At 45.0% G+C, this 26288-nt stretch overlaps 1 protein-coding gene across 1 annotated transcript in view; it reads right to left on the bottom strand.

The window, feature by feature from the left end:
- Positions 1 to 24371, bottom strand: part of LOC147725927 (long-chain-fatty-acid--CoA ligase ACSBG2-like) — a 279020-nt gene extending 254649 nt beyond the window's left edge. Inside the window, exons 1-2 of the mRNA XM_086960051.1 lie at positions 24087 to 24371; positions 9656 to 9744 (exon numbers count right to left, since the gene is read on the bottom strand). Of these exons, the coding sequence (XP_086816177.1) occupies positions 9656 to 9744; positions 24087 to 24350 (353 nt within the window). The 5' untranslated portion in view covers positions 24351 to 24371. The remainder of the gene's footprint in view (positions 1 to 9655; positions 9745 to 24086) is intronic.
- Between the last annotated feature and the right edge of the window lie 1917 nt (positions 24372 to 26288).

Below are 26288 nucleotides of genomic sequence, written 5' to 3'. Positions count from 1 at the left end.
TTCCAATTGTTGTAGATGACCTTCCTTATTTTGTTGTTAATGGTGGAATGATTCAGAACACATACCAATTTCTGGTCTTGAGATTTCGGAGTTGGGTTCAGTAGGGCATCTCTGTTATAATATTTTGCTCTTTTCATAGAGCTACGTACAAGACGTTTGGGGTATCCTCTTGCTAGTAAACGTTCCGTGAGTTGGTTGGCATGAATCATGAAATCTTTTATAGATGTGCAGTTTCTTTTTATTCGCAAGAACTCGCCAAACGGTATGGAATCTTTTTGGCAGTTAGGGTGATAGCTGCCATGTTCAAGGATGGTGTTTTTGGCAGTGGGTTTACGGTATAGATCGACTGTCAGTTTGCCATCTGTATGTCGCACCCAAATGTCCAGGAATTCTACTTGGTCTGGGGAAAAATTGTGGGTGAATTTCAGATTTTTATCGGCTAAGTTCAGCCATTCCATGAATTCCTTTAAAAGATCTTCTGTCCCCGACCAGATAAAAAACACATCATCTATAAATCTGTGCCATCTGCTGATGTTTTCAAAAAACGGCGCAATTTCATTGTAGATGTTTTTACGTTCAAATTCCCCCATATAGATGTTCGCTATACTGGGGGCACAAGAGGCCCCCATACTAACACCTTTTATCTGATGGTATACCTCATCTCCGAATTCAAAAAAGTTATTTTGTAAGACCATTCTCAGGCATTGTAAAATAAAGGTGTCAGGTCTGGATCCTGGAGTTCTTGCTAAGAGTGCTGCAACAGATTCCATCGCTTTGTCTTGAGGAATGTTTGTATATAGTGATTCTATGTCACAAGTCACTAGTAGTTGCGTAACATTATTGAATGGAGAGTTTTCAAGAACTTTAATCATATGCCCTGTATCCTTGATGTACGAAGCATACATGGTGGTTAAGGGGCATAAGAAGGTGTCCAGATACTTTGAGAGTGGTTCCGTGCTTGAATTTATTGAGGCTACTATGGGTCTCAGGGGTGGATCCTGAATGTTCTTATGTGTCTTCGGGACACCATAGATAGCAGGGACCACTGGATAGGTGTTAATCAGGTAGTCCATTTCTTTTTGGCAAATGAACCCTTCTTCAAAAGCATTTGATACTAGCATTTTTATCTCTTCTGCTAGGTCAGTGAGGGATCGTCTACTAGCTCTTCTGTAGTGTTCTTCTACTCCTAGCTGTTACGGGTTGGTTGCGTGCTGCTGGGTACGGTGGGTTGGGATTCCTCGTGGGGGTTGTTGATATCGAAGTTGTCATAGATGGTTTTGATTTTGTGATAGAAGAAAGCACTGTCGCAGATGTCCTGGGAGAGAGTAATGTCTGTGAACTCACTATTGGGTTGGGAAAACTCTTCGATGATGTCAAAGAGTTCCTTCCTGTTGTGGGCGTTGTTGGAGATTCTATCCTGGAGTGCTTCCTTCCTGGAGAGTATGATGAGCTTGTGGTGAGCTCGGGAGGCTGTTTTGAAGTTGTCAAAGTTAATTGGGGTTTTGGAGTTCCTCCACAGTTTTTTGAGTCATCTGCAGGTGAGTCTGGAGTCTCAGAGTTCGGTAGAAAACCAGCTGCTTTCTTGGTGTGGGGTATGAGGGTTTTCTTGAGGGGTGATGGTGCTGGCTCATTCGGTGATCCAGTTGTGTACAGTGTAGGAGGCAGTGGTGGGGGTCATCATCTGTGGTGATGGGAGTGGAGCTGCTGAGGGTGGTGGCGAGCTGATCGTCGGAGATCTTGTTACAAATCCTGCATTAAAGCTTAAGTGGGTATCTGCAGGGGTTGTTGGATTTGAAGGAGCGGTGGTCAGTCCATGGAAGATCAGAGGTGTGGCTGAAGTTGATGGAGTTCCCTGCTGTGAAAACGGGGTTGAGGATGTGCCCAGCTGAGTGCGGTGGTTCAGGTATGATCTGCTTGATTCAATGGTGTGGAGGTTGTCCAGAAGGGCGGCGGAGTTGGGGCCCAAGCAGTTGTTGAGGTGGAAGTTGAGAGATCCTAGTACCATGAAATCGGTGGAGGTGATGGCATGCAGCATGATGATGTTGGTGATGGAGTCAGATAAAGGAGCGCGGGGTCAGTTGGAGCTGTAGATGAGGGTGCCTTGGAGGCTAGAGGACGGGTTGGTCTGGATCTTGAAATGGAGGTGTTCTATCATTTCTGTGGGCCTGTCAGAAAAGGTGTTCAGCTGGAGATTGGTCTTTTGAGCGACGGTTGGGATGATCCTTCTGGGTGAACTTGTATCCTTCAGGGATTGTGATTGTGATGTCTGGGCCAGAGGTGGCATTTGTCCAGGTTTCAGTGAGGAATGAGACGTCTGAGGCAGTGCTGTTGAGGAGGTCCCAGATTTCCGTAGCATGTTTGTGGAGGGAGCTGTCATTGAGGAGGATGCATCTCAGGTTTGGGTTGCAATGGATTTGTGGATCCTTAGTGACCTGGAGGTGCCCTTGAGAATGAGCCGTTGTGATTTGGAAAGGTAGGATAAGAAAAAGCAAAGGGCATTACTGTTGAATCCCATTCGAGAACCTAGGGTGCAAATGATGATGGAATGTTTGACAGAGTACAAGGGAGCTGAGAGGCCTATCAATATCAGGAGGCAGGAGTCATTTTCATCAGTGGTCAAGAGTGCATCATATATAATGTTTAAGGTATTGGTTCCCAATCCTGCAGTATGATCCGAAGCCATACTGGTATACGTGCAGCAGATGGTTAGCACAGATGTAATCTTAGAGTTAAACATCAACCGCTTTTTCAATTAACTTGCCAATGACTGCTAGGTGAGTGGTGGCCCATTAGTTAGCAGGGCCATCAAGGTGTAATGTAGGTTCCTTTAGCAATGAGAGGATCTGTCCTGTCTTTAATGCTTCTGAGAAGATGGCTTGAGTGAGGGAAGCATCTTCAGAAGAAGTGGCTTTAAGGGAGTTGAGCATGTCCGCAAGAGCGGGGAATGGTAGGGCTTTGAAGATTGACTTTCGAAGGATTCTATGAGAAGGGGAGAGTGTAAGCGATGAAAGAGGCGTGGTATCATTGATGTCTGCATTTTTTCACTGACATGGGTTTTGCTGGCACAGACATTTTGCCTTGAATGAAGAATAGATGTCTCTGACAGTACCTTTTGGATTAATTGGCGAAGGGGATCTAAGTTAGCATGCAAGGTGCACCCACAGCTGCACAGTGGTGGCCGGGTGGAGGGTGCTATTTTGGCTTTGGGTGACCTGTTGTTTTCAATGGGAGTTGCCGGTTTTGGGTTTTGGCAACAGGCTCGGTCGAGGAAGTCTTCCGGGAGGAACCAACAGATGGGCAGGTAAGTTGTAGGTCCACCTCAGGTCCTCTTCTCCAGGGCACAGGGCAGCTGGATGCAGGGGTGCCTTTTGAAATTGGATTTCACCCTACCGGGCCACTCGTCATTGGGGTTGGTCTCCCTCCAGAGGCTACAGGTGAGGGTTCAACCCACAGTGGACTCAAATTCTGGGGCACTTGAAAACCTCGCTGGGGCTGGTTGGAGACTCAGACTCGAGCCACAGTCGACATGTGCAGTGGTGGGTTTCTTTGTCTTCATCAGGCTCAGAGACTTTCTTTGGAGATTCTTTTGAGCAGAGCTGCTGTTCACAAGAGACCCAGTCTTTGTTGACGTCAGTCAGTCCTTAAAGGGATTCTTGAGGTCACTGACCACAGACAGGTGACTCTTGGCGCAGGATTTCTGGAAACTGATGGGACCAAGTCAGTTTTTCTCTGCAGTCTCCTCTGCTGTGCACCTTCTTTCTACCTTCTAGGCTTAGGGCTGCCCCTATATACTATATTTAGGGGGTGATTTTAGGGGTCTTGAGGTAGTAACTAATGGGCTACTGACCCTAGGGTGACTACACCCTTGGTTTGCTCACCCCACGTGGGGGAGTGGGCACAATCCCTTATCCTAATTGGAGACTGCCTGCCATCTGCAAGATTGTGGGCACTGAAGAGAGGGCTGCACCTCACCGTCCTCAGCTGAGGGGTGGGGTTGACAGAGGTGGGAACACCTTCTGGGCTGCTCTAATTTTTCCCACCTGTCCTCTCACCGAAAAGGGAGCAAGACAGGAAGGGGGCCTGCTCCCAGTAGCACAAGAGGCCTGTGAAGATCCCCTGCCACAGATAGCTCTTCCTGACCTGGGGAGGTGTGAACACCTCCACCCAGGAAAGGCTTTGTTTCTGGGCTCAGGGAGCAAACGCTGAATGTGTTTTTATGCATCATGTGTTTTCCTTCCCTACACCTCTGAATGTTTTGATGCATCATGTGTAATGTGTTCTTGCTATACCCCTAAATGTATAATGTTACTTTGGTGGTTGTTCTTTCTAGTACAGGTGGTCCTAGTGAGGTCCTGGTTCCCTGCGTGACATTATCCTAAGGTGGTTAGGGTTGCGTAGGTGGTACTTACCTGTTACCAGTGGTTACTGGTTGTGTGCTATATTTGCTAATTTGTGCTACAGTGATTTTATATCCTATATTCTATGTTCTAGAAGTGCTATTTCTACTAAGAGCTAATTCTGACAGGCGCCCACGTGGCCCTGTCCTGTGTAAATAATCCCTTGTGAATATTGCCAGTGCCAATTGGCACCATGTATATTGTGTGATTACTATCTGATGTGTTTTGCAATACAGTAGTTATTTTTATATAACCTTGTGTGGAGTTCCTTTTGTGGTGTGCATAGGATGTTGTTGCTGTTGTGTGCGTGCGCAAATGCTTTACACATTGCCTCCGGAATAAGCCTGTCTGCTCGTGCCAAGCTACCAAGGGGGTGAGCAGGGGTTATCTTGGTGTGTGACTCCCTTGCCCTGACTAGAATGGTGGTTTCTGCCTAGCTTTGTCGTAAGCCTTAGCTAACCAGAAATAGCCAGTTCTAACAATAATGAGTTAACTTTCTGAATTTACTTCGGTTTTGTATTTTAGATTTTGGATTATAATAATATACAAGTGGATAGGATGTACCCCATACACTATTGAAATTACAGAGACAGGACTTGGACTATATTGCGGACCAGATGGTAATTGCTTTAATATATTTTGGGGTACACACGGTGTTAGGTAACACCAGGTGGTAGTGACATGTTTTCTATTATGTGCTGGTGAAGTAAATATAACACTGAATATAGATAAGATGTTTAGGTAAACTCTAATTTGTGGAGATTAAATGAATACAGATGGTGAACTAGGCTGGTAATGTTGGACCTGGTCTTAACTTATGTGGACAATTTTGGACATAACTGATTATGGTGTATTACACCCACAGGTTCTGATGGCACTTATTACTGACATAAAATAATTGTTTGAGGAATACACGGATTTTAAAGGTGAACATGATTCGTATAGATAATCAAGCCCACTCTAAAAGTGGATGATACTATATATAGATATATATTCTTTGAGTTTGTCTGGTTATGGACAACCTATAGTCTCACACACAATGGGTGATGATTGTAATTGGTGTAGTTTTCCTTTTCTTTTTAAAGTTTCCTCTATTTTCCAATGGGACCGTTTGCTATTACTTACTCTTAAACTATTTGCCTGATTGTTAACGGTTGAAGAGGGGGACCCATGTATTTACGGATTTTATTTTCCTTTTGGGTAGCAGCCCTGAGGAAGTCAATGTGTATATAAAAATCACGCCGAAACACGTTTTGGCTGCATCTTTTGAAGATATCAACTGTCTATGATTGAACTTCATAAGAAATAAAAGTTGTTGGAATATCCATTCCGAGATATGAAATCTTGAATTTGGACTTGGTGCTTGTGTCAATCAAGATAAAGGAACTTTCGAACTTTTCAAACAGAGACTTAATTTTGAGAGTGCTCGGGAGAAATTTGTTTGTTCTGTGGTCCTATTGAGGTAGAGCCTTGTGGATGTTGGTAACCGCATCCTTTCCCTGGAAGCACCACGTGACAGTTGCTCCCTACTTACACCGGATTTGCTGAGCGCCCCCTTTTTTCTGAGTGTTACCAACCTTTCTCTTCTGCCCTATATGGTTCGATTGGCACTGTTCCCAAGCAGCAAAAAGCTTGAGGGAGGCTTTGGCAGTCAAACCAAGACTTCAATCGGAGGTATGTGCTTGCCGAAAGGAATATAATCTAGCCCTGGCCAAATGGAAGGGTGCTTTGAAAGAGGAAGCATGGAGGGAGCTGATTGATTCGAGCACTCTCAGGAACATTACTAGGTTCCGGAGTGTCATGATTCGACCCCTCCTTGATCAAGAAGGGGGAGGGCCATGGACTCACATATTACAGAGAAGGAGTGGGTACTTCACTTTAAATCCATGTTCGAATGCACTCTCGAGTCTAATCGCCAAGAAAGATGGGATACGCAGGATCCTGTATTAATTTTCGAGAGGGGGGAGATTCTAGATGTTATTTTCGGACTATCCATTAATAAAGCACCCGGTCCAGATGGGATTCCCCCCGACCTATTTAAGTCAGATCCCCCGTTTTGGGATCCAATACTGGAGTCCGTTTTTAATGCAGCAGCAAGGAACGGTTGCCCCAGTCATGAGCATCTTCCACTATAGTCCCTGTCTTCAAGAAGGGTAATAAAAATAGTACCCACTGCTACAGACCGATTTCGCTTATTGATTCTGTGGTCAAAGTAGTAGGGCGGGTCTTTTTACAGAGGTTAACAACACGGGCAGAGGAACACAAGATTATGTCAGATGTCCAATATGGATTTCGGCCGGGACGCTCGACAGTCGCACAATGTCTTCATTTATTTATAATCTTGAGAAAATATACAGTTGCTCGCCCCGGAACCATCCATCTCGCCTTCATGGACTTGTCATCTGTATTTGACTGTGTAAACAGGGTCAAGCTGTGGCAGTCCATGAGGGCAATGGGGGTGGAGAACAGTATGGTCAACTTTCTCGAGGACCTGCATTTGACAACTAAAGCTAATGTCAGGACTTGCGGGTCACCATGGACTTTGGGATCAAGGGGCGGGGGTACGGCAAGGATGCATTTTGGCACCTTTTTAATTAAATTTTTACATAAATGAATTGGACAATGCATTAAGGGCAACTGTAGTGGATTACACCAATGTAGGCCGGCGTGGCATTCCCGTCCTGCTTTATGCGGACGACGCCGTCCTCATATCCAGGACTAAAATTGGCTTGCAGTCACTTTTAACCACGTTCTCTAGTTTTATGTCAGACCGGGACTTGGCAATCAACAATTCCAAGTCCTACGTCATGAAAGTGGGGCATCAATTGAAAAGGAGCTTTAATTTTAGTGCTGGTCCTGCCAAGATCCCTTTTTCGAATGTATTTTCATACTTAGAGGTGCTATTCCACGACCAACTCAAATGGGGTCCCCTAATTGTGAGGAAAAAAGGGGATCCGGCTCGTGCAAACTCTGCAATTTTTAACTTTGCCTCTAAAATAGGGAAGAAACCTACAGGACCTATGCTGCAAGTTTATCAAGCTAAAAGCCTGGCCATAGCCACCTACGGCAGTGAAATTTGGGGATAGATTGTCGTGGACTCCCTGCAGGTAGTGGAGAACGACTTCCTGAAATACTTAATATGTGTCCCTCATGGAACCTCTAACTTAGCGGTCCACGGGGAACTAGGGGTCCCCTACCTAAGAGATGCTCTTGCCCTGCGTCTCCTGACTTTTTGGCTCAAGTGTTGGCTGAATAAAGGCCTAACTCTCAACCATCTAATATTAAGGGAGTGTATGTCACTTGATAACTCGGCCTGTATCCCTTGGCTTATGTATTTTAAAACAAACCTTGGAGGGATAGGGCGGGGTGATTTATTCCCCAACCTTGAACCAAAATAGCATTTCTGACTTTTAGGAAAGCGGACAGGGAAGCTAAGGAGGTGCAGAAACCTAGGGTCCGGATGTACTTAATTCTTAAAACAACCCCGATGGCGGAACCTTATCTTTTGGGGTCTCTGTCATCATGTGAAAAGTTTTTGCTAACGAGGTTCCGGATGAACCTCATCCAATTTCTATTAGCTAGACCTAAGGGTTTCAGTAGTGGCCAAGTGCTAGCTCCCTGCGGCTGCAACGGTAGTCTCTGCAGGATTTGCTGCACTTTTTGTTTTTATGCAAAATGTATGAATTTCCCCATAAGCACTTCCTGGGTCCCATTTTAAAAAGAATGAATTTTAAACAGGCTCATCCAGCCCTTCTGTACCTCCAACTTTTGACAGAAGACTGCATCTTTTTAAAAGCATCTCTGAAATCCAGGACCTGTATGGATGCGTAATGTTGGTACAACTAGGCAGGTTTATTATTTCAGCTGATTCAATTAGAAAAATTGTTTTAATTCATGTATTAATTCTTTTTTAACAGTTTTTAACATCTGTATGTGTGTAACTTTTATGGTGTTTACAAACAAAAACCGAATAAAGCTTATTTGATTGATTCATTGATTGACTTTTTCAGCAAGGAAAGAATGACTGCTGATTTCTTTTGGGCTCGTGAACTTCTGTTACTTTGAGAAGAGTTGAAAATGTCAGAGAACTAGAAAAAGTGGCTGGGGGCAGTGCTTCAAGCATTCCTAGAGGGCAGATGTTATCAAGGGAAGATAACTTTTTTGAGTAGCAGTGAGGGAATGAGGTTGTATGAATAATATTAAAACTTTTGTAAAGCATATTCAGATAACAGGAGAACATGTTTGTTTTTCAAATGTATTTTTAATTGAACTTAAAAGATCTATATTGTAAGAAAGCTAATGAATGTTCTATTCCTGGGGAGCCTTGCTGGATTAGGACCTGCGTCATTTGCCCACATAGTGCTGTATTATTAGTTTAGACTTTGTTTAAAGACTCTGGAAACCAAGCACTACCTGACCATTTGGGTTTTGCTCATGGACATGAAAAGCTGCAACAGGCCATGATGTTTTCTGTTTATTAATATTAAAAGTACACGTTCTCCTTATTAGCCGACTGTGGGCTTCACAATGTACTTGTTTAGGGGGTATATTGCCTTAAGTGCTGTCTTTCTAAATCACACCCTAACACCCCTTTCCATTAATAGTTGTCTTCAGGGAAGCTCGCTGAGATATTTAAGAAACAAAGCTTAACAGTTTAGGATAAAGCAAGGACCTTAGATATTCTGCCAAGACCAGGAAGAGAAAAACAAACATATATCAGGACTTTTTATGGAGATTTAGATCAACACTTAGTGAAGAGAGGGAGTTAATAAATTTGCCTGAAAGACTGTCAGCTTCAGTGGTGATAAGCATGATGGTATATAATCTGAACCATTGTATTTCACATCCGATACATTGTTCCTCCACCTGGGAGTATCTAAACTACATTTAACATCAATGCAGTGCAGGCAAAATTAGGAAAGGGTACAGGATATGCCATGAAAGACTTGTATACAAATGTCTTTTTTTTTTAGGATCGTCGTTCTGCTTTTAAATTGCATGCAAGATGTATTGCAAATGGTTTTAAGTAACTCTGCAATATAAATGAATAAAAATTACAGTATTAAAAAAATTACAGGATATGCCATGCCCCGGTGTCCCAGGAACCTTCACGGATTCAGTTGTAATGATTTTTTTAAATTAGAACCATCTCGCCACCTGCCTTGGAGTTAACTGGGCCATGCGTTATTGCGGAGAAAAGAACGGATAAATGACCACGCAAGCATGGCAAGAGAGTCTGAGAAAGGTACCCCACTTACCCGGCCATTATGGCTCCTATGTCCGCAATAAACCACTCTGGGGAGTTAAAGCCGAGGATGCCCACACCGTGGTATCGTTCAAGTCCCAGCTGTAAAACCAAACAGAAAGAGACTTATGATTAGGGAAAAACTTTCCTACCTTGCACTAGAGTTACACCACCTGCCATTCAGCTATTACGAAGAACCATACACCACCAATAAAGAGGTATTTGTATATCTGATGAAGGAGTGTGTTAACAGCATCACATTCGGTGCACAATTGTAAACTAACAATGTCATAAACGTTCCAAGCCCAGTGCGCCGCCCTACGTCACTTTATTTGACGTTCCGGAAGCGGACTTGGCATACCCATATCTACGAGGCCACATAAAGCCCGCTTTGTGGCTTTTCATGGCTTCCTAGATATGGTTATAGGCAAAGTGCAGGTCACTGTGTTGCTTCACACTACAATAGGGAGGCATGCCATGAGCTTTATGGTGGGTGTTGCTATGTAAAACCCATGGCATTTGAGACATTCTTAGATTTACGACATGCTGTAAACCTGGGATTGCGTCAAAACCCCACTCCTCCCCAGGGGTGGCACAAGGGATATTTTTGTGAAGGAAGGTGTCTCTCCCCCCACAAAAACAACCTGATTTCAATGCAGACACAATGGGGCAAAGGCGCCTGCACTGGCGCATGGCAGCTATTTGTACACCAGCCCTGTGAAAGAGGACAGGAATGCATCATATATATATGGTGAATTCCTGCCCCTTTCTTTTGACGTTGGGCTGCCCAGCAGTAAGGCTTGCGGCATTGCCTTATGGCAAAATATTGCAACTGAGGGCCATAACTTGAGATTTTTTGTGGCCAATGGCGTTTTGTATAATCAGGCCCTTTTTATGTAATAATGCTGTGCTGTGTAATAAGAGAAGCATTTATCACTGCATCACTCTGAGTTCTGCAAATTGAAGAGTAGGATGATTTAGTTAAACCACATATTTTGGAATGGGGCCAGACCCGGGCCCAGGGCCTGTAAATTAAACACTACTAGTGGAACTATAGGATTGATTGTGCCGCTCACCTAAGTATCACTATACACATGTTTCGGCCCTGTCATTGTAGCGTGTCTGTGCACTTTAAACTACCATGCCGACCTGGTAAACTAAACCTCTTGCCAAGCCCAAACCTGCATTTTAGAACATATTAGTGCATATAAGTCTCCCTTAGGGTAGGCCTCAGACAGCCCAGAAGGCAGGGTGCATTGTATTTCAAAGGTTGGAACTTTACTTTTAAGGTTTTACATGTCCTGGTACTGAAAAACACTTACTTTAATGTTCTACTCATTCAAGGCCTAGTGTAATTTCTAAATGGGAATAGGTAACCAGTTCATGTTTGGTGTCTCTGGAATCCTCATTTAAAATCCTAATTAATGGTGAAGTCACATTTTAAGTTACAATTCAGAAAATGCCACTTTTAGAAAGTTGGCATTTTCTTGCCTTAGCCATTTGGTGTCTGGAGCCTGCCCATGGGCCACATAGCTGAGTTTGGTGACAGTTTGGCTTTGTGTATTCCTCCTAGGCAGCCACATACAATGGGGAGCTTAGGTGTGACTGGATGGGCCATCACTAGCAGGGTGGGACGGAGGAGCTGCGCCCACCCCCATTGACACTTGAATAGGCTGTGTCCTCTCTCCACACAAAGGGCTGCATACCCCCTATAATTAGTCTATAGTCAAGAACAGGGTGGCAGGGCACCTGTGTAGTTCAAAGGGTTTCCTCTAGAAGCTTCTCCCAAAATCAAAGGCATAATTGCATATAAATACTAGACCTCAGACACCAATTCTTCAGTTCACTTCTGGACCTGTGGATAATCTGCCTGGAAAAATGACTGCTGTGCCGCAGAAAGGACTGCCACCCTGCTGGGATGCCCTCCTGAAGGACTGCTGCCCAATGTGTTGAACTACTGCCTGCTGCCCCATTACCTGGACAAGAAGCATTGGATATGCAATTCTTGAATCCAGTGAGGCAGGTTGGTCAGCCTCCTTATCTGAAGCCTCAGTGGCATAACAGGCTATCAAAGCTTTCAACAACCTTGCATCTGCACCAGGACTCTGCTATCTGTGGGTCTACCCTGCAAAGTAGTGCCACCCCAGTCCTTGACCCTTTTAAGTGGGCTTAAGGTGCTCTGCCAGCCTGTGGATCCAGCAGAACCAATGCATCTCCCCTGCTGTATGGAACAAATCCCGAGCATCTCTGCTGCTTTGTGTATTGGACCTGTCAAAAAGCCCCACATCGCTTTTGAAGCCATATCGGAATGCCCCACTGTGTGATGCAGCTTTGACCGACTCCGTATTACAGACTCTACGCATCTCGAAACCTACAATGTACTTTAGCACACATACATCCAAAACTTTACAAACCAGGATTTAAGGTACTGTGTCCCTGTAGCCACTCCGCACTCCATCATGGTCGGCCTGAACTTTGTCCCACTCCTGCACAAACAGATATCCACAGTTTTTTTTTCATTTAATAACAATTGTACTATTTTCTAACTTAGTGTGGGATCTTCTTTGTGAGGTGATTTTAAATGTAATACTGTTTGCATTATTTCTAAGTTAAGCCTGACTGCTCTGTGCCAGGAATATGTATATATATATTCACTAAAAAAACAAAGGTACAGGGATCTCATTTGAGATGTCATCAGTGATGCCACTGACCATGTCATGAGTGATGTAATATGTGAGGTCATAAGCAGTGCATTGTGGGGCTCTGTGGGATTTACTGGAGGTACCATGAGGGGTAATTGGCCCCCAAGGATATCCTTAGCAGCCAACAATCCCTCCTATTACCTTCAGAAAGTCCCATACAGCAGGATTTTTGAGATCTGATAGCAGGCCATGCCCCCTTTCACCACCAATCTGCAAACGCACATCCTGGCACACTACTATTTGGGGGATGAAGTCTCCTTGTCTTTTAAACCTCAGCAGCCAAGGGGGATTCATCCCCCAACCAGGAGCATGCCAGGAGGTGTTTTTGTAGAGTTGTGGCGAAAGGGAGATAAGGCCTCCCGGGAGTTGCACTTTTTAATTTTTTTAAAATATTTTTTAGGAAGGAGGGCTCACATGGTCCACCTTCCCTGGAACATTTTGGGGCCTGGGAACCCCATCTCCCAGGCCCTGATGCTTGTAAAAAAATATTTTTAAAATGGAGCTGTGCAGCCTATATTGGCCATGGAGACCCCCATCCTCCCAGGGCCTGCCCCCTTTTTCCTTCTTATATTTAAATAAGGGGGGCATTGCCAGGGCCGTGAATCTACTGTGGATGCCATGGTCGCACTCTTATCTGTTGGAGACTGCTGGTGGAGCCTGAAGGCCCCCGCCACAGTCTCTGCAGGAGTCAGCATTTTTGTTTCCTATGAGTAAGCAAGAGCATTTTCTGCTCTCACTCATTTGAACCAGAGAAGTGCTTGCTTTGGCTTGGTGGGAGCAGAGCTTCCATCAAGCCATAGCACACTACAACGTCCCGGGAGTGGGCACACCATGAACATTGTTGGAGATGGCCGTGAGGGTTGGCGATCCCCCGAGCCATCTCCATTCTTTCATGAAGCCCCAGTGAGGTGGTGGTCCAGGGGCTAGGATCCACAATGGATACCCTACATTATATGATGGCACCGAGCATTTAGTTTGAAGAAAGCCCTGGAGAGCTGGTGGTCCACGGGGCTGGGTGGTGAAGCGCGGCCGCTCTGAATTTATTTTGAAGAAAGCTCAAGGGAGTTGGCAGTCCTCTAGCCTGGGGGGTCCGTGCGGCCCCCCATTATTAAGATATAAAGCCCCAGGGGGGAGACCATATGGACCTCCCCAGTATCAGTTTACTTGGTTGCCCTGGGGATGTGGCAGTCCTCGGGGACAGGGGGTGCCAATTAGGCACTCCACACATTATTATCAAAAATGCCCCAGACTTTGGCCCGTCTGGAAGCTTAATCAATTTTTTGATGTGGATTCATGGATCCACGTGTGATCGCAGCAAAATAAAAAAAATACTATTAAACCCTAGCTGCGTCCCTGTTTGACCCCCCCACCATATCTAGGTGGTCGGGGTATTTCTACCCTGACACCTTTTCATTAGTTTTGACTTTTTTTGTGTGACAAGCCGAGTCCCAAGATAACTGCCAACACTTTCTGGTTGAAGTGTTGGCAGCCATTCAAATTTTAGTCGGGGGTCAGATATCTATATTTTTTTACTTAAATATCTCCGTAGCTACTAAATGGTTTCACACTAAATTGCAAAAATCATGCTTTCTGGACCAACATCTAGCTTTCTGCTAAATTTGGTATGATTCTGTTCAGCGGTTCAGCCTGTAGTTGTTTTAAAAAATTGAAAAATCCTCACAGATGCATTTTGGGGCCTCATTTTTTTCTTGGCCCCCGCTTGATGGATCACCCTGAAACGTACAATACAGCAGGTGGACCAATAAGCTGAAATTTTTGAAAATGTTGCAAAGATTCTTCAAGCAGAGTCAAAGTTATTGGCCAAACAAAAATCACTTTTCCATGGAATCTTTGGTCCTGACTAAAACTATCTACGGGCTATCACCTAGGAGGTAATATATATTTATATACCTTTACTTCAAGGTTGCTTTCCCTGTAGCACACTAGGCACAGGAAGGTGCCTGGCTTCCGTCCTGGTCGCAGCCATCTTAGGTCAACGTTTCACTGGCTGCTTTTCACTGGTTTCATGTGTTCTCTAGTTCACCATGCTTGAGTTTTGTCTTCATTTTAAATCATCCTTTCTTTTCCCAGTCCTTCAATCTTAAAGGTCAGCTTTCCTGGCTGAAGAGGAGCAATGGGACTGTGTTGCCCCTGAGATTTTTGACAGAACTTAGCGACTCCCTTCAGGAGGCAGGCTATTTAATCATGCCGCCTGTGCGGATGATTCAGAAAAGGGGGTGGTGATGGACAGAGTATCTGAATTAAACAGAACACTCGTACCCAGTCAAGAGATCAGGGCTTGATCCATCACCGTTTTTTAGCTCACTGCACAATCCCAGCTCAGAACCTGGCTACATGCAAATTAGTCTGTCCCTGGCCCAGTGCATCATGGGAACAGGGCAAACCAAACTACCCAGCCAATTCTTATACTGGGAAGGAAACAAGCTTCCGGTGACCGGTTTCTGAAATTACAGCCATCTTCGGCCCGGCTTGCTTGAATCCTGATGGTGCAATGAGCAAGGGACTCACATCTGAGTATACCGTTCCACGCATATGGTGGATAAAACGATTCAGAAAAGGGGGATTCAGAAAAGGGGGTGGTGATGGACAGAGTATCTGAAAAAAACAGAACACTTGTACCCAGTCAAGAGATCAGGGCTTGATCCATCACTGTTTTTTAGCTCACTGCACCATCCCAGCTCAGAACCTGGCTACATGCAAATTAGTCTGTCCCTGGCCCAGTGCATCATGTGAACAGAGCAGAATAAATAAAAAAGCCAATTCTTATACTGGGAAGGAAACAAGCTTCCGGGGACCAGTTTCTGGCATTACAGCCGTCTTCGGCCCGGCTTGCTTGAATCCTGATGGTGCAATGAGCAAGGGACTCACTTAATAGTATACCCTTCCACGCTTATGGTGGACAAAACGATTCAGAAAAGGGGGTGGTGATGGACAGAGTATCTGAATTAAACAGAACACTCATACCCAGTCAAGAGATCAGGGCTTGATCCATCACCGTTTTTTAGCTCACTGCACCATCCCAGCTCAGAACCTGGCTACATGCAAATTAGTCTGTCCCTGGCCCAGTGAATCATGGGAACAGGGGAGACCAAACTACCAAGCCAATTCTTATACTAGGAAGTAAACAAGCTTCCGGGGACCGGTTTCTGGCATTACAGCCGTCTTCGGCCTGGCTTGCTTGAATCCTGATGGTGCAATGAGCAAGGGACTCACATCTGAGTATACTCTTCCACGCTTATGGTGGACAAAACGATTCAGAAAAGGAGTGGTGATGGACAGAGTATCTGAATTAAACAGAACACTCGTACCCAGTCAAGAGATCAGGGCTTGATCCATCACCGTTTTTTAGCTCACTGCACCAACCCAGCTCAGAACCTTGCTACATGCAAATTAGTCTGTCCCTGGCCCAGTGCATCATGGGAACAGGGCAGACCAAACTACCAAGCCAATTCTTATACTGGGAAGAAAACAAGCTTCCCGGGACCGGTTTCTGGCAATACAGCCATCTTTGGCCCAGCTTGCTTGAGTCCTGATGGTGCAATGAGCAAGGGACTCACATCTGAGTATACCCTTCCACGCTTATGGTGGACAAAACGATTCAGAAAAGGGGGTGGGATGAACAGAGTCTCTGAATTAAACAGAACACTCGTACCCAGTCAAGAGATCAAGGCTTGATCCATCACCGTTTTTTAGCTCACTGCACCATCCCAGCTCAGAACCTGACTACATGCAAATTAGTCTGTCCCTGGCCCAGTGCATCATGGGAACAGGGCAGACCAAACTACCAAGCCAATTCTTATGCTGGGAAGGAAAGAAGCTTCCGGGGACCGGTTTCTGGCATTACAGCGTCTTCGGCCCGGCTTGCTTGAATCCTGATGGTGCAATGAGCAAGGGACTCACATCTGAGTATACCCTTATGGTGGACAAAACGATTCAGAAAAGGGGGTTGTGATGGACAGAGTATCTGAATTAAACAGAACACTCGTACCCAGTCAAGAGATCAGGGCTTGATCCATCACCGTTTTTTAGCTCACTGCACCATCCCAGCTCAGAACCTGGCTACATGCAAATTAGTCTGTCCCTGGCCCAGTGCATCATGGGAACAGGGTAGACCAAACTACCAAGCCAATTCTTATACTGGGAAGGAAACAAGCTTCCGGGGACCGGTTTCTGGCATTACAGCCGTCTTCGGCCCGGCTTGCTTGAATCCTGATGGTGCAATGAGCAAGGGACTCACATCTGAGTATACCCTTCCACGCCTATGGTGGACAAAACGATTCAGAAAAGGGGGTGGTGATGGACAGAGTATCTGAAATAAACAGAACACTTGTACCCAGTCAAGAGATCAGGGCTTGATCCATCACCGTTTTTTAGCTCACTTAACCATCCCAGCTCAGAACCTGGCTACATGCAAATTAGTCTGTCCCTAGCACAGTGCATCATGGGAACAGGGCAGACCAAACTACCAAGCCAATTCTTATACTGGGAAGAAAACAAGCTTCCGGGGACCAGGTTCTGGGATTACAGCCGTCTTCGGCCCGGCTTGCTTGAATCCTGATGGTGCAATGAGCAAGGGACTCACATCTGAGTATACCCTTCCACGCTTATGGTGGACAAAACGATTCAGAAAAGGGGGTGACGATGGACAGAGTATCTGAATTAAACAGAACACTCGTACCCAGTCAAGAGATCAGGGCTTGATCCATCACCGTTTTTTAGCTCACTGCACCATCCCAGCTCAGAACCTGGCTACATGCAAATTAGTCTGTCCCTGGCCCAGTGCATCATGGGAACAGGGCAGACCAAACTACCAAGCCAATTCTTATACTGGGAAGGAAACAAGCTTCCGGGGACCGGTTTCTGGCATTACAGCCATCTTCGGCCAGGCTTGCTTGAATCCTGATGGTGCAATGAGCAAGGGACTCACTTCTGAGTATACCCTTCCACGCTTATGGTGGACAAAACGATTCAGAAAAGGGGGTGGTGATGGACAGAGTCTCTGAATTAAACAGAACACTCGTACCCAGTCAAGAGATCCGGGCTTGATCCATCACCGTTTTTTAGCTCACTGCACCATCCCAGCTCAGAACCTGGCTACATGCAAATTAGTCTGTCCCTGGCCCAGTGCATCATGGGAACTGGGCAGACCAAACTACCAAGCCAATTCTTATGCTGGGAAGGAAACAATCTTCCGGGGACCAGTTTCTGGCATTACAGCCGTCTTCGGCCCGGCTTTCTTGAATCCTGATGGTGCAATGAGCAAGGGACTCACATCTGAGTATACCCTTCCACGCTTATGGTGGACAAACGATACATAAAAGGGGGGGTGATGGACAGAGTATCTGAATTAAACAGAACACTCGTACCCAGTCAAGAGATCAGGGCTTGATCCATCACTGTTTTTTAGCTCACTGCACCATCCCAGCTCAGAACCTGGCTACATGCAAATGAGTCTGTCCCTGGCCCAGTGCATCATGGGAACAGGGCAGACCAAACTACCAAGCCAATTCTTATACTGGGAAGGAAACAAGCTTCCGGATACCGGTTTCTGGCATTACAGCCGTCTTCGGCCCGGCTTGCTTGAATCCTGGGGTGCAATGAGCAAGGGACTCACATCTGAGTATACCCTTCCACGCTTATGGTGGCAAAACGATTCAGAAAAGGGGGTGGTGATGGACAGAGTATCTGAATTAAACAGAACACTCGTACTCAGTCAAGAGATCAGGGCTTGATCCATCACCGTTTTTAGCTCACTTCACCATCCCAGCTCAGAACCTGGCTACATGCAAATTAGTCTGTCCCTGGCCCAGTGCATCATGGGAACAGGGCAGACCAAACTACCAAGCCAATTCTTATACTGGGAAGGAAACAAGTTTCCGGGGACCGGTTTCTGGCATTATAGCCGTCTTCGGCCCGGCTTGTTTGAATCCTGCGCGGATGAGCGCAGATGGTGCGCCAAAGGCAAGCCTGTCTGCGCCCATCCGTGACTGAACTGTAACTGGGGCAAGGACTCTTGCTAGTGCTGTGCTGCCCTAAGCAGGAGGATAGTGTACACTCTCTCGATTTAATACCTAGTTCTGAGGGATGCAGCTGGTGTATCTTTTCCCTGGTAGCAACCTCAAATGGTCCTCAAGGTAAGAGCTGGCAGGTGAGTTTAAAGGTCAAGCAATGCATGCTATCGAACTGCCGATCAATGAATAAACATAAGTACAAGATAGGCTTAATGTTGAGGCATCAGGCTGCTATGTTTTTCGTAGTTGAATTGTGGCTAAGGGCTTCGGCCATCCTTGATGTGGTCCCCTTGAATTATGCCATTTTAAGACTTGATTGTCCACTGAAAAGAGGCGTAGGGTTGGCAGTAATCTTTAAACGCAATCTGGAATGCAGACGAATGGAGCTAGATATTGCTAACTCAGTGGCAGCTTTTTTATGGTAACTATTAATAATCACTGTACTATAATAGGTTTGCTTTTATAGTGCCCTCCAGGCCCTGTGGCCAATTTTCTGAAGTGAGTTACTCGGTCTGGTTCGCCAACCTCCTGATAGTGGGAGACCCTAATATTCATATTGATGATAACATCTGTCCTGTAGCCAAAGGTCTGGCAGAGGATCTTGGATTGCTCTCACTTAAGCAACTAGTTTTGAAACCTACACATGTGCATGGTCATATTCTGGACCCTATTTTTAGAAATTCTAATTTGATAGCGAATAGCAATCCAATTCTGGTGGCTTGGCCTGACCATTACATGGTCCTTTTTGATATTCATTACTCTCTACCGCTAGTAGCACAACCTCATAAAAGAAGTGCTAAATAATGGTCCTGTATTACATCTAAGTCTTTCAGGTCAGCTCCGAAGTAGGAAATACCAGCACTCAACTCCTGTCCCCAGAATGCAAATAGGCAACTAATGAGGTGGATTCATCACTCCTTAGATGATGTTGCTCCCCTCCACCACTGCCCTCTGCAATCAGATCGCACTCTCCTTTCTTGGTAAGATAGACAATATATACTCTTCTTTTTCTGATAGTTAGGAGTTTCCAGTTTGTTGCATCAGCCAGTACCGCTACGGCAGCTCCAGGTACTTTTTTAATCTGAAAGCCATGTCTAGAATAATTTCCGGATCTTCTTTAGACCCAGCAACCCCAGCTATCCTCGAGCAAGGCCAAGAAGCCATTGTACCTGTACTCACTGAGGTGCTCAATTTATCCGTTCGATACGGGCAGGTCCCTCGGAAATGGAAGCATGCTATGGTAAATTTCCACTCCTAAAGAAACCAACACTAGGTCCCTCTGTACCTGAGAATATAAGGCCAACATCAGGGCCGGACTGGAAACCACAACCGGCCCTGGCACGGTGCTCGGCTGCCCCCCCCCCCCCCTCCCCACTCGGGGGGTGCCGCAGAGCTCTTTACCGGGACAGCTTTCGGCCGATTTTGGTACAGGGCCGATTTTGCAGCTATGCTGCAAAAACGGCCCTGTACCAAAAACGGTAATCAGGGGCCCAAAACCGGCCCCCAGGAGCCCAAAACCGGCCCGGATTGCCCGGTGCCCGCTATGGCCAGTCCAGCCCTGACCAAAATCCCTGCTACATTTTTTGCAAAAATTAATTAGTTGTTAAATAATTATGAATAGGTTATTAATTTTTAATAACTATTATGTAGTTGTATTTCTAATTAATGATTACATAATATTAAATTGGTTATTAATTTCAATTAATGTTTTATTGGGATTGATATTTAATTTATTTTTAATAATATATTAAATCATTACTTTCCCTACTGTTAAACTCACTGGAGTGGGAATAGTAATTTTCACCCTCCCGCTATCCAACGCTTTCCCTACTGTTGCACTCTCTGGAGTGGGAATAGTATTTTTTACCCCTACGCTATCCAACGCTTTCCCTATTGTTGCACTCTCTGGAGTGGGAATAGTAATTTGTACCCCTACGCTATCCAAAGCTTTCCCTACTGTTGCACTATCTGGAGTGGGAATAGTAATTTTCACACTCCCGCTATCCAACGCTTTCCCTACTGCTGCACTCTCTGGAGTGGGAATAGTATTTTTACCCCTACGCTATCCAACGCTTTCCCTACTGTTGCACTCTCTGGAGTGGGTATGGTAATTTTTACCCCTACGCTATCCAATGCTTTCCCTACTGTTGTACTCTCTGGAGTGGAAATAGTAATTTTTACCCTTTGAATATCCAACGCTTTCCCTACTGTTGCACTCTCTGGAGTGGGAATAGCAATTTTTACCCCTACGCTATCCAACGCTTTCCCTACTGTTGCACGCTCTGGAGTTGGAATAGTTATTTTTACCCTCCCGCTATTCAACGCTTTCCCTACTGTTGCACTCTCTGGAGTGGGAATAGTAATTTTTACCCTTATGCTATCCAACACTTTCCCTACTGTTGCACTCACTGGAGTGGGAATAGTATTTTTTACCCCTACGCTATCCAACGCTTTCCCTACTGTTGCACTCTCTGGAGTGGGAATATTCATTTTTACCCCTACTCTATCCAACGCATTCCCTACTGTTGCACTTTCTGGAGTGGAAATAGTATTTTTTACCCCTACGCTATCCAACGCTTTCCCTACTGTTGCACTCACTGGAGTGGGAATAGTATTTTTTACCCTCCCGCTATCCAACGCTTTCCCTACTGTTGCACTCTCTGGAGTGGGAATAGTAATTTTTACCCTTATGCTATCCAACACTTTCCCTACTGTTGCACTCACTGGAGTGGGAATAGTATTTTTTACCCCTACGCTATCCAACGCTTTCCCTACTGTTGCACTCTCTTGAGTGGGAATAGTCATTTTTACCCCTACGCTATCCAACGCTTTCCCTACTGTTGCACTATCTGGAGTGGGAATAGTATTTTTTACCCCTACGCTATCCAACGCTTTCCCTACTGTTGCACTCACTGGAGTGGGAATAGTAATTTTTACCCCTACGCTATCCAACGCTTTCCCTACTGTTGCACTCACTGGAGTGGTAATATTAAATGTTACCCTCCTGCTATCCTGCTATCCTATGGTAAAATATTGTACATTTTGTATTAATAACTTAAATTAATTATATCTTAATTTTAAGGTTATTTGAGTATTTTTAAGTATGTTTTAGTTAATTATATTTATTATTTCATTAATTTTAAATTACTTTTAAGACATTTAAAAAAATTCGATATTTTGACTGACTATATTTTTTACAGACTATATTTTGGATTCGATATTTTTGTACTTACCTGTTTGTAGATAGGAATTCGATATTTTGGCATTCTATATTTTGGTGACTATATTTTGGTAAGTCTATATTTTGTCATTCTATATTATGTCAGTGATCCCTGCCAGGGGGGGGGCCTGGCAGGCTTATGTATTTTTGGGAGGACATAAAAGGCAGGAGTCCTCGGGTTGGTGTTAATGAGGAACTCCGCCTCTTTAGCACTTATCCATTTCTTTTCTTTCGCATTAGCGACAAGTTTGGTGATGATATCCTTCAATTCAGGGGTAGGGTCTCTAGCAAGAGGTTGATAATTAGTTCTGACATCTAAGAGTCTTCATACCTCCGCTTCATAGTCGGACGTATTTAAAATCACGATTGCGCCGCCCTTGTCCGCGCTCTTGATGGTTATTTTGTCGTTATTCTGGAGGGATTTAATGGAGTCCCAATTTTCTTTCGTCATGTTTCTGAAACCCATAGATTTGTTCTTGTTTTCTATGTCTCTAATTTCTTCCAAGACTTTAGCTTCAAACACTGCGGTTTCTGGGCCAATCGTTGCATTAGGAGGGCAAAAAGTAGAAGGTTTTTTTAAATTGGAATTAAAACCTCTGTTTTCTTCAATTGGTTGCTTACAAAAGAATTTCTTCAGTTTTATTCTGCGCAAATTTTTCGTTGGCCCTGAAGAAATTGCCTGATAAAAGACCTAAGGCAATGAAACATGTCGGCTGTGGGTTGAGTACGAATCGATAGGTAGTATTCATACCCTTCTTTTTATATTACATGTTTACTGTAAGCAACAAGAAAATATAAATAAAAAGGTAGTTATATCTTGTTGCGCAGTATCTTGTGTGTTATATGTTGAACGTTGTTAGTCCTTGTCACATATATGTTTTGCGTACACTGCACCATTCACTGTCTTTCTCTTTACTTTGGGTTTTTGGACACATTTACGTTAAGCTATTTGACACCGATGATGAGAACAGGGCCATCCTGGTGAGCACCAACCAGGGGTCCCATTGGTGGTGCGCCCGTGAGGTGTCATCTAGCTATTCACACTCTTTTTCAAATGTTGTCCTTCTAGTGGATGTCTGTACTGTGTTGTTTGGTTATTTGTTTATCAGAGATGGGCTATTTTTATTTATGGCAACAGACTGAAACAGAGCAATAATCTCTATAATTAGAGGTATGATTAGAAGGATCAGTTGACAAACTATAGCTGTTTACAGTTCTACATTAATTTATTGCCTTCAGGACTGGGTCAATTTATGATTAGTGCTTGATTGAGTGATTGAGTGGAGGGCGACCTAGTCCTTTATGTCCCTCTCGACTCCTACTATCTGGATATATCGCCAAGTATCTTGCCAGTGCTTGGTTTATCCGGTCAAGGTTGTTATGCAACTCTGTGTAGACCTCCTTCTATTTTAACTTGTTTGTATTGATGATTTTTAATGAAATTGTAGTAATACCTGGTAAATTGTCTTATGTATTTTTTATGTCTGTACTTTTATGATATATTTATCGAATAAAATATTAAAACAATTTACGCTACAAAAAGGATAACTTTCCAAAGAAAAATAACTTCTGTGCTGGAAAGAAATATCCTATCAAGGCTTTACACCACTTTTCATCACTTTGTTTTAGCACAAATTCTTGATGAATCTACAGGTGCACCACTTTAAATTCTCCCATCATTAGTTTAATTTGAAATGACAGGCTGTAACATTTACTAAAACTTTGCGTCAATGAACAGAGATTCTCTGGGTCAGATTTACAAGCCCCCTGCTCCACCAGTACGTCACTTTTTGTGATGTACTGGTGGCGCATGTTACTTTTCCATATTTACAAGGACAGGAAAAGCCACCCTGCATGGCTTTTCCTGTCCCTGTAAATATAGCTCCTTTACATGCAGCACTTTGCGTGAAAGGAGCGTTCCATGTGTGTTACAGTGGATGTTTCCGCGCAACACCCATGGAACAAGACATATTTCCAGATTTAGGAGGAATCGTGAATCTGGAAATGTGTCAGTTTGCTATGCCACCCAGGCACAACGAAGAGAAATAATCTAATTTCTCCTCATTTTTCCCTCTTTCAATGCGTGCTGCATTCTACAGCACGCATTGAAAGAGGAAACTGCCTGTAGTGTTTGTTTTTGTGCAAGAAGGTGCCCCTTCCTGCAAAAAAACAATCTACCCATGATGCAGGCATCTTGCCCCATGGTGCAAGGGTGCCTGTGCCTGTGCATTGCAGCAGTTTGCACACCAGCGCAGGGGAGAGCACAGGAATGCAACATATTATTGTAAATATGTTGCATTCCTGTGCTCTGCAAGTGCTACAGTGAGGTGCAGCCCAAGGGCTTGCGTTGGCGGGCTGCGGCACTTCGTTGTAAATCTTCCCCTCTGTTACTAACTCCAGCTGAGTGATTTTTTGTAAACAACATGTAGGACTCAATCATTTTGACAGGGTATTTTTAGGCTGTGATATTCTGGTACCATACCAACTAACCTTCAAAAAGCTTTTGGCTGCTGCCCGGCACTTCTCATAATATTGCAGATAGGTGGTGGTTTCCCAGCGCCCTTCTCTCTTCACTGCCATTGCTATCCTCTTGCCAAAATGCTGGACCGAGTCTTTAAACATTTTGATAGTGGTAACTGGTGGCTCTGAGTTTGGTCCCGCCTCTTCCATGCGCAGCCGCACTGCCCCATCCCTCGCGGTTGTCCAGAGACTGCTAGCTGGAGCCACGATCCACCCGTCAGGGCTGGTCTTCATCTCACAGACAGCTGGAAAACTGTTTCCTGTTTGAAATATGAACAGATAGTATGTAGGAAACTAATTTCAAACTTGTTACACTTATTGTACCCTACATTTTATGTTGCCACTCAATGTTGGATTTTTGTTACTAACAAGAATTCAGACACAATGGGAAAGCCAATAAACTCATAAATAAATGTAAGCATATGTTTTGAGACACAAGGGGGAACACCGGAGACTTACCTGTTGTGCCGCCATCGGGCGGAGCCGTGAGGTGAACGGCGGTAACATCCCAGACGCCGGGAGACGCCAGGAGCAGGCGAACCACAATCCCCAGCAGGCAGTGGGGCGGCAGCGCGCTCGTGACGCGCAGAGAGCGCCCGGAGGCGCCTGTAAAAGGCTGACCCCCCGGGAGCACAGGGGGGAACACCGGAGACTTACCTGTTGTGCCGCCATCGGGCGGAGCCGTGAGTTGAACGGCGGTAACAGCCCAGACGCCGGGAGACGCCAGGAGCAGGCGAACCACAATCCCCAGCAGGCAGTGGGGCGGCAGCGCGCTCGTGACGCGCAGAGAGCGCCCGGAGGCGCCTGTAAAAGGCTGACACCCCCTCTCGCGAGTCGTGCGCGGGAGCGACCGGGCGAAGCCCGGGCAAAGGGCGGGCCCTCTGTGGCCCTCAGAGGCACGAGGAGGACGGGACGGGGCCACCTCCCTAACGTTTCCATCTTAAGGTACTTTCCGTGTCATCTGCGCCCACTCTACTGTGTTGTCAACCACATCACAGGGACCGCTGATACTGTAAAATTTGTTGCTTACTGCGGTTGGGACTATCAGCCCGTTGACTCTAACTATCTTGCCCCGTGTATTGTGTAGTTATCCATTCTTCATTCTTCCTCATTGTTGCTTTGCCTTTGCCCTGTGTACACTATTTCGTGGAAAGAGACTGTAGACCACATTGTGTTTGAACAAGTGTATGCAATTTTCAGCATGTCTCCAAGGGGCACTCGCAGCAAAACAGCTGCCGCTGGGGCCGGACCAGTAACTGGCCCCATTGACCATTTTATAACTAAGGCCAACGAAGCCATTAATCAGGGCATTTCCCTTTTAGAACGCAGAGTATCACAAGATCTGGCTCACGCCAAACGCTCCTCCCTTGGCCTCATTGCCTCTGCCACTACACCTGCACTGGCTATGCCTAATAACATTAGACCCCTACTTAATGTATGTGCTGACATTCACACCATTCCAAGTGAGGTTAACCTCTCAGCCTCTATTCCCCTGATAGATTCAGACACTGATACTAGTACGGATCTAGAGAAAACCCCAGATCTACCTATCAATCCCACTCCTAAAGCAACATCTGTTGACAACACAAGGCAATTGAGAGGCAGACGCGAGGGTGCCGTTCAAAAACAAAAATTCTATGCACCGAAGCTCCGAACTACAAAGGTCAGGAAACATGGCCAGTTACAAAGAAAGACTGGGAAAAACACCAATTCTGGCCCTAACCACAATACGAGCAGGGTCACGGTAATCTCTCAGGGGGATGAAAGTGAAATGGTTCAGCAGGGCGGAACAATGGATACCAATAACATAACCAATGAAAATACTCATAATGCACACGACACTATGTTGGAAAGGCTTGGGGAATTACTAAGTATTTACTTATCTCCCATCGAAAGTAGGCTTACTCGGATAGAAAAACAAATAGCTGAACTGAGTATCCCTATTAAGAATTTTTTGAAGGAAGGTGCCGTAAAGAGCACAAATAATCACAATACCATCAATATAGCAGGCACCAAATCTCATACTCCTCAAATACCTCCAGCAAACACAAATAATGTACACAAAGTTCCATCTGCCATATTGGTCAATTCAAATGGTTCAACCATTAGTCAGCAAACAACAGCACCGCACACCAATAATGCAGCTTCAGACAAAAGGAAGAACCTTGGTAC

This window comes from Lissotriton vulgaris, chromosome 3_1, assembly GCF_964263255.1.
Source record: "Lissotriton vulgaris chromosome 3_1, aLisVul1.2, whole genome shotgun sequence".
In the NCBI taxonomy this organism is placed as follows: domain Eukaryota; kingdom Metazoa; phylum Chordata; class Amphibia; order Caudata; family Salamandridae; genus Lissotriton; species Lissotriton vulgaris.
The sequence above is the reverse complement of the archived record's forward strand: the minus strand, read 5'-3'. Positions and strand labels throughout refer to the sequence as shown.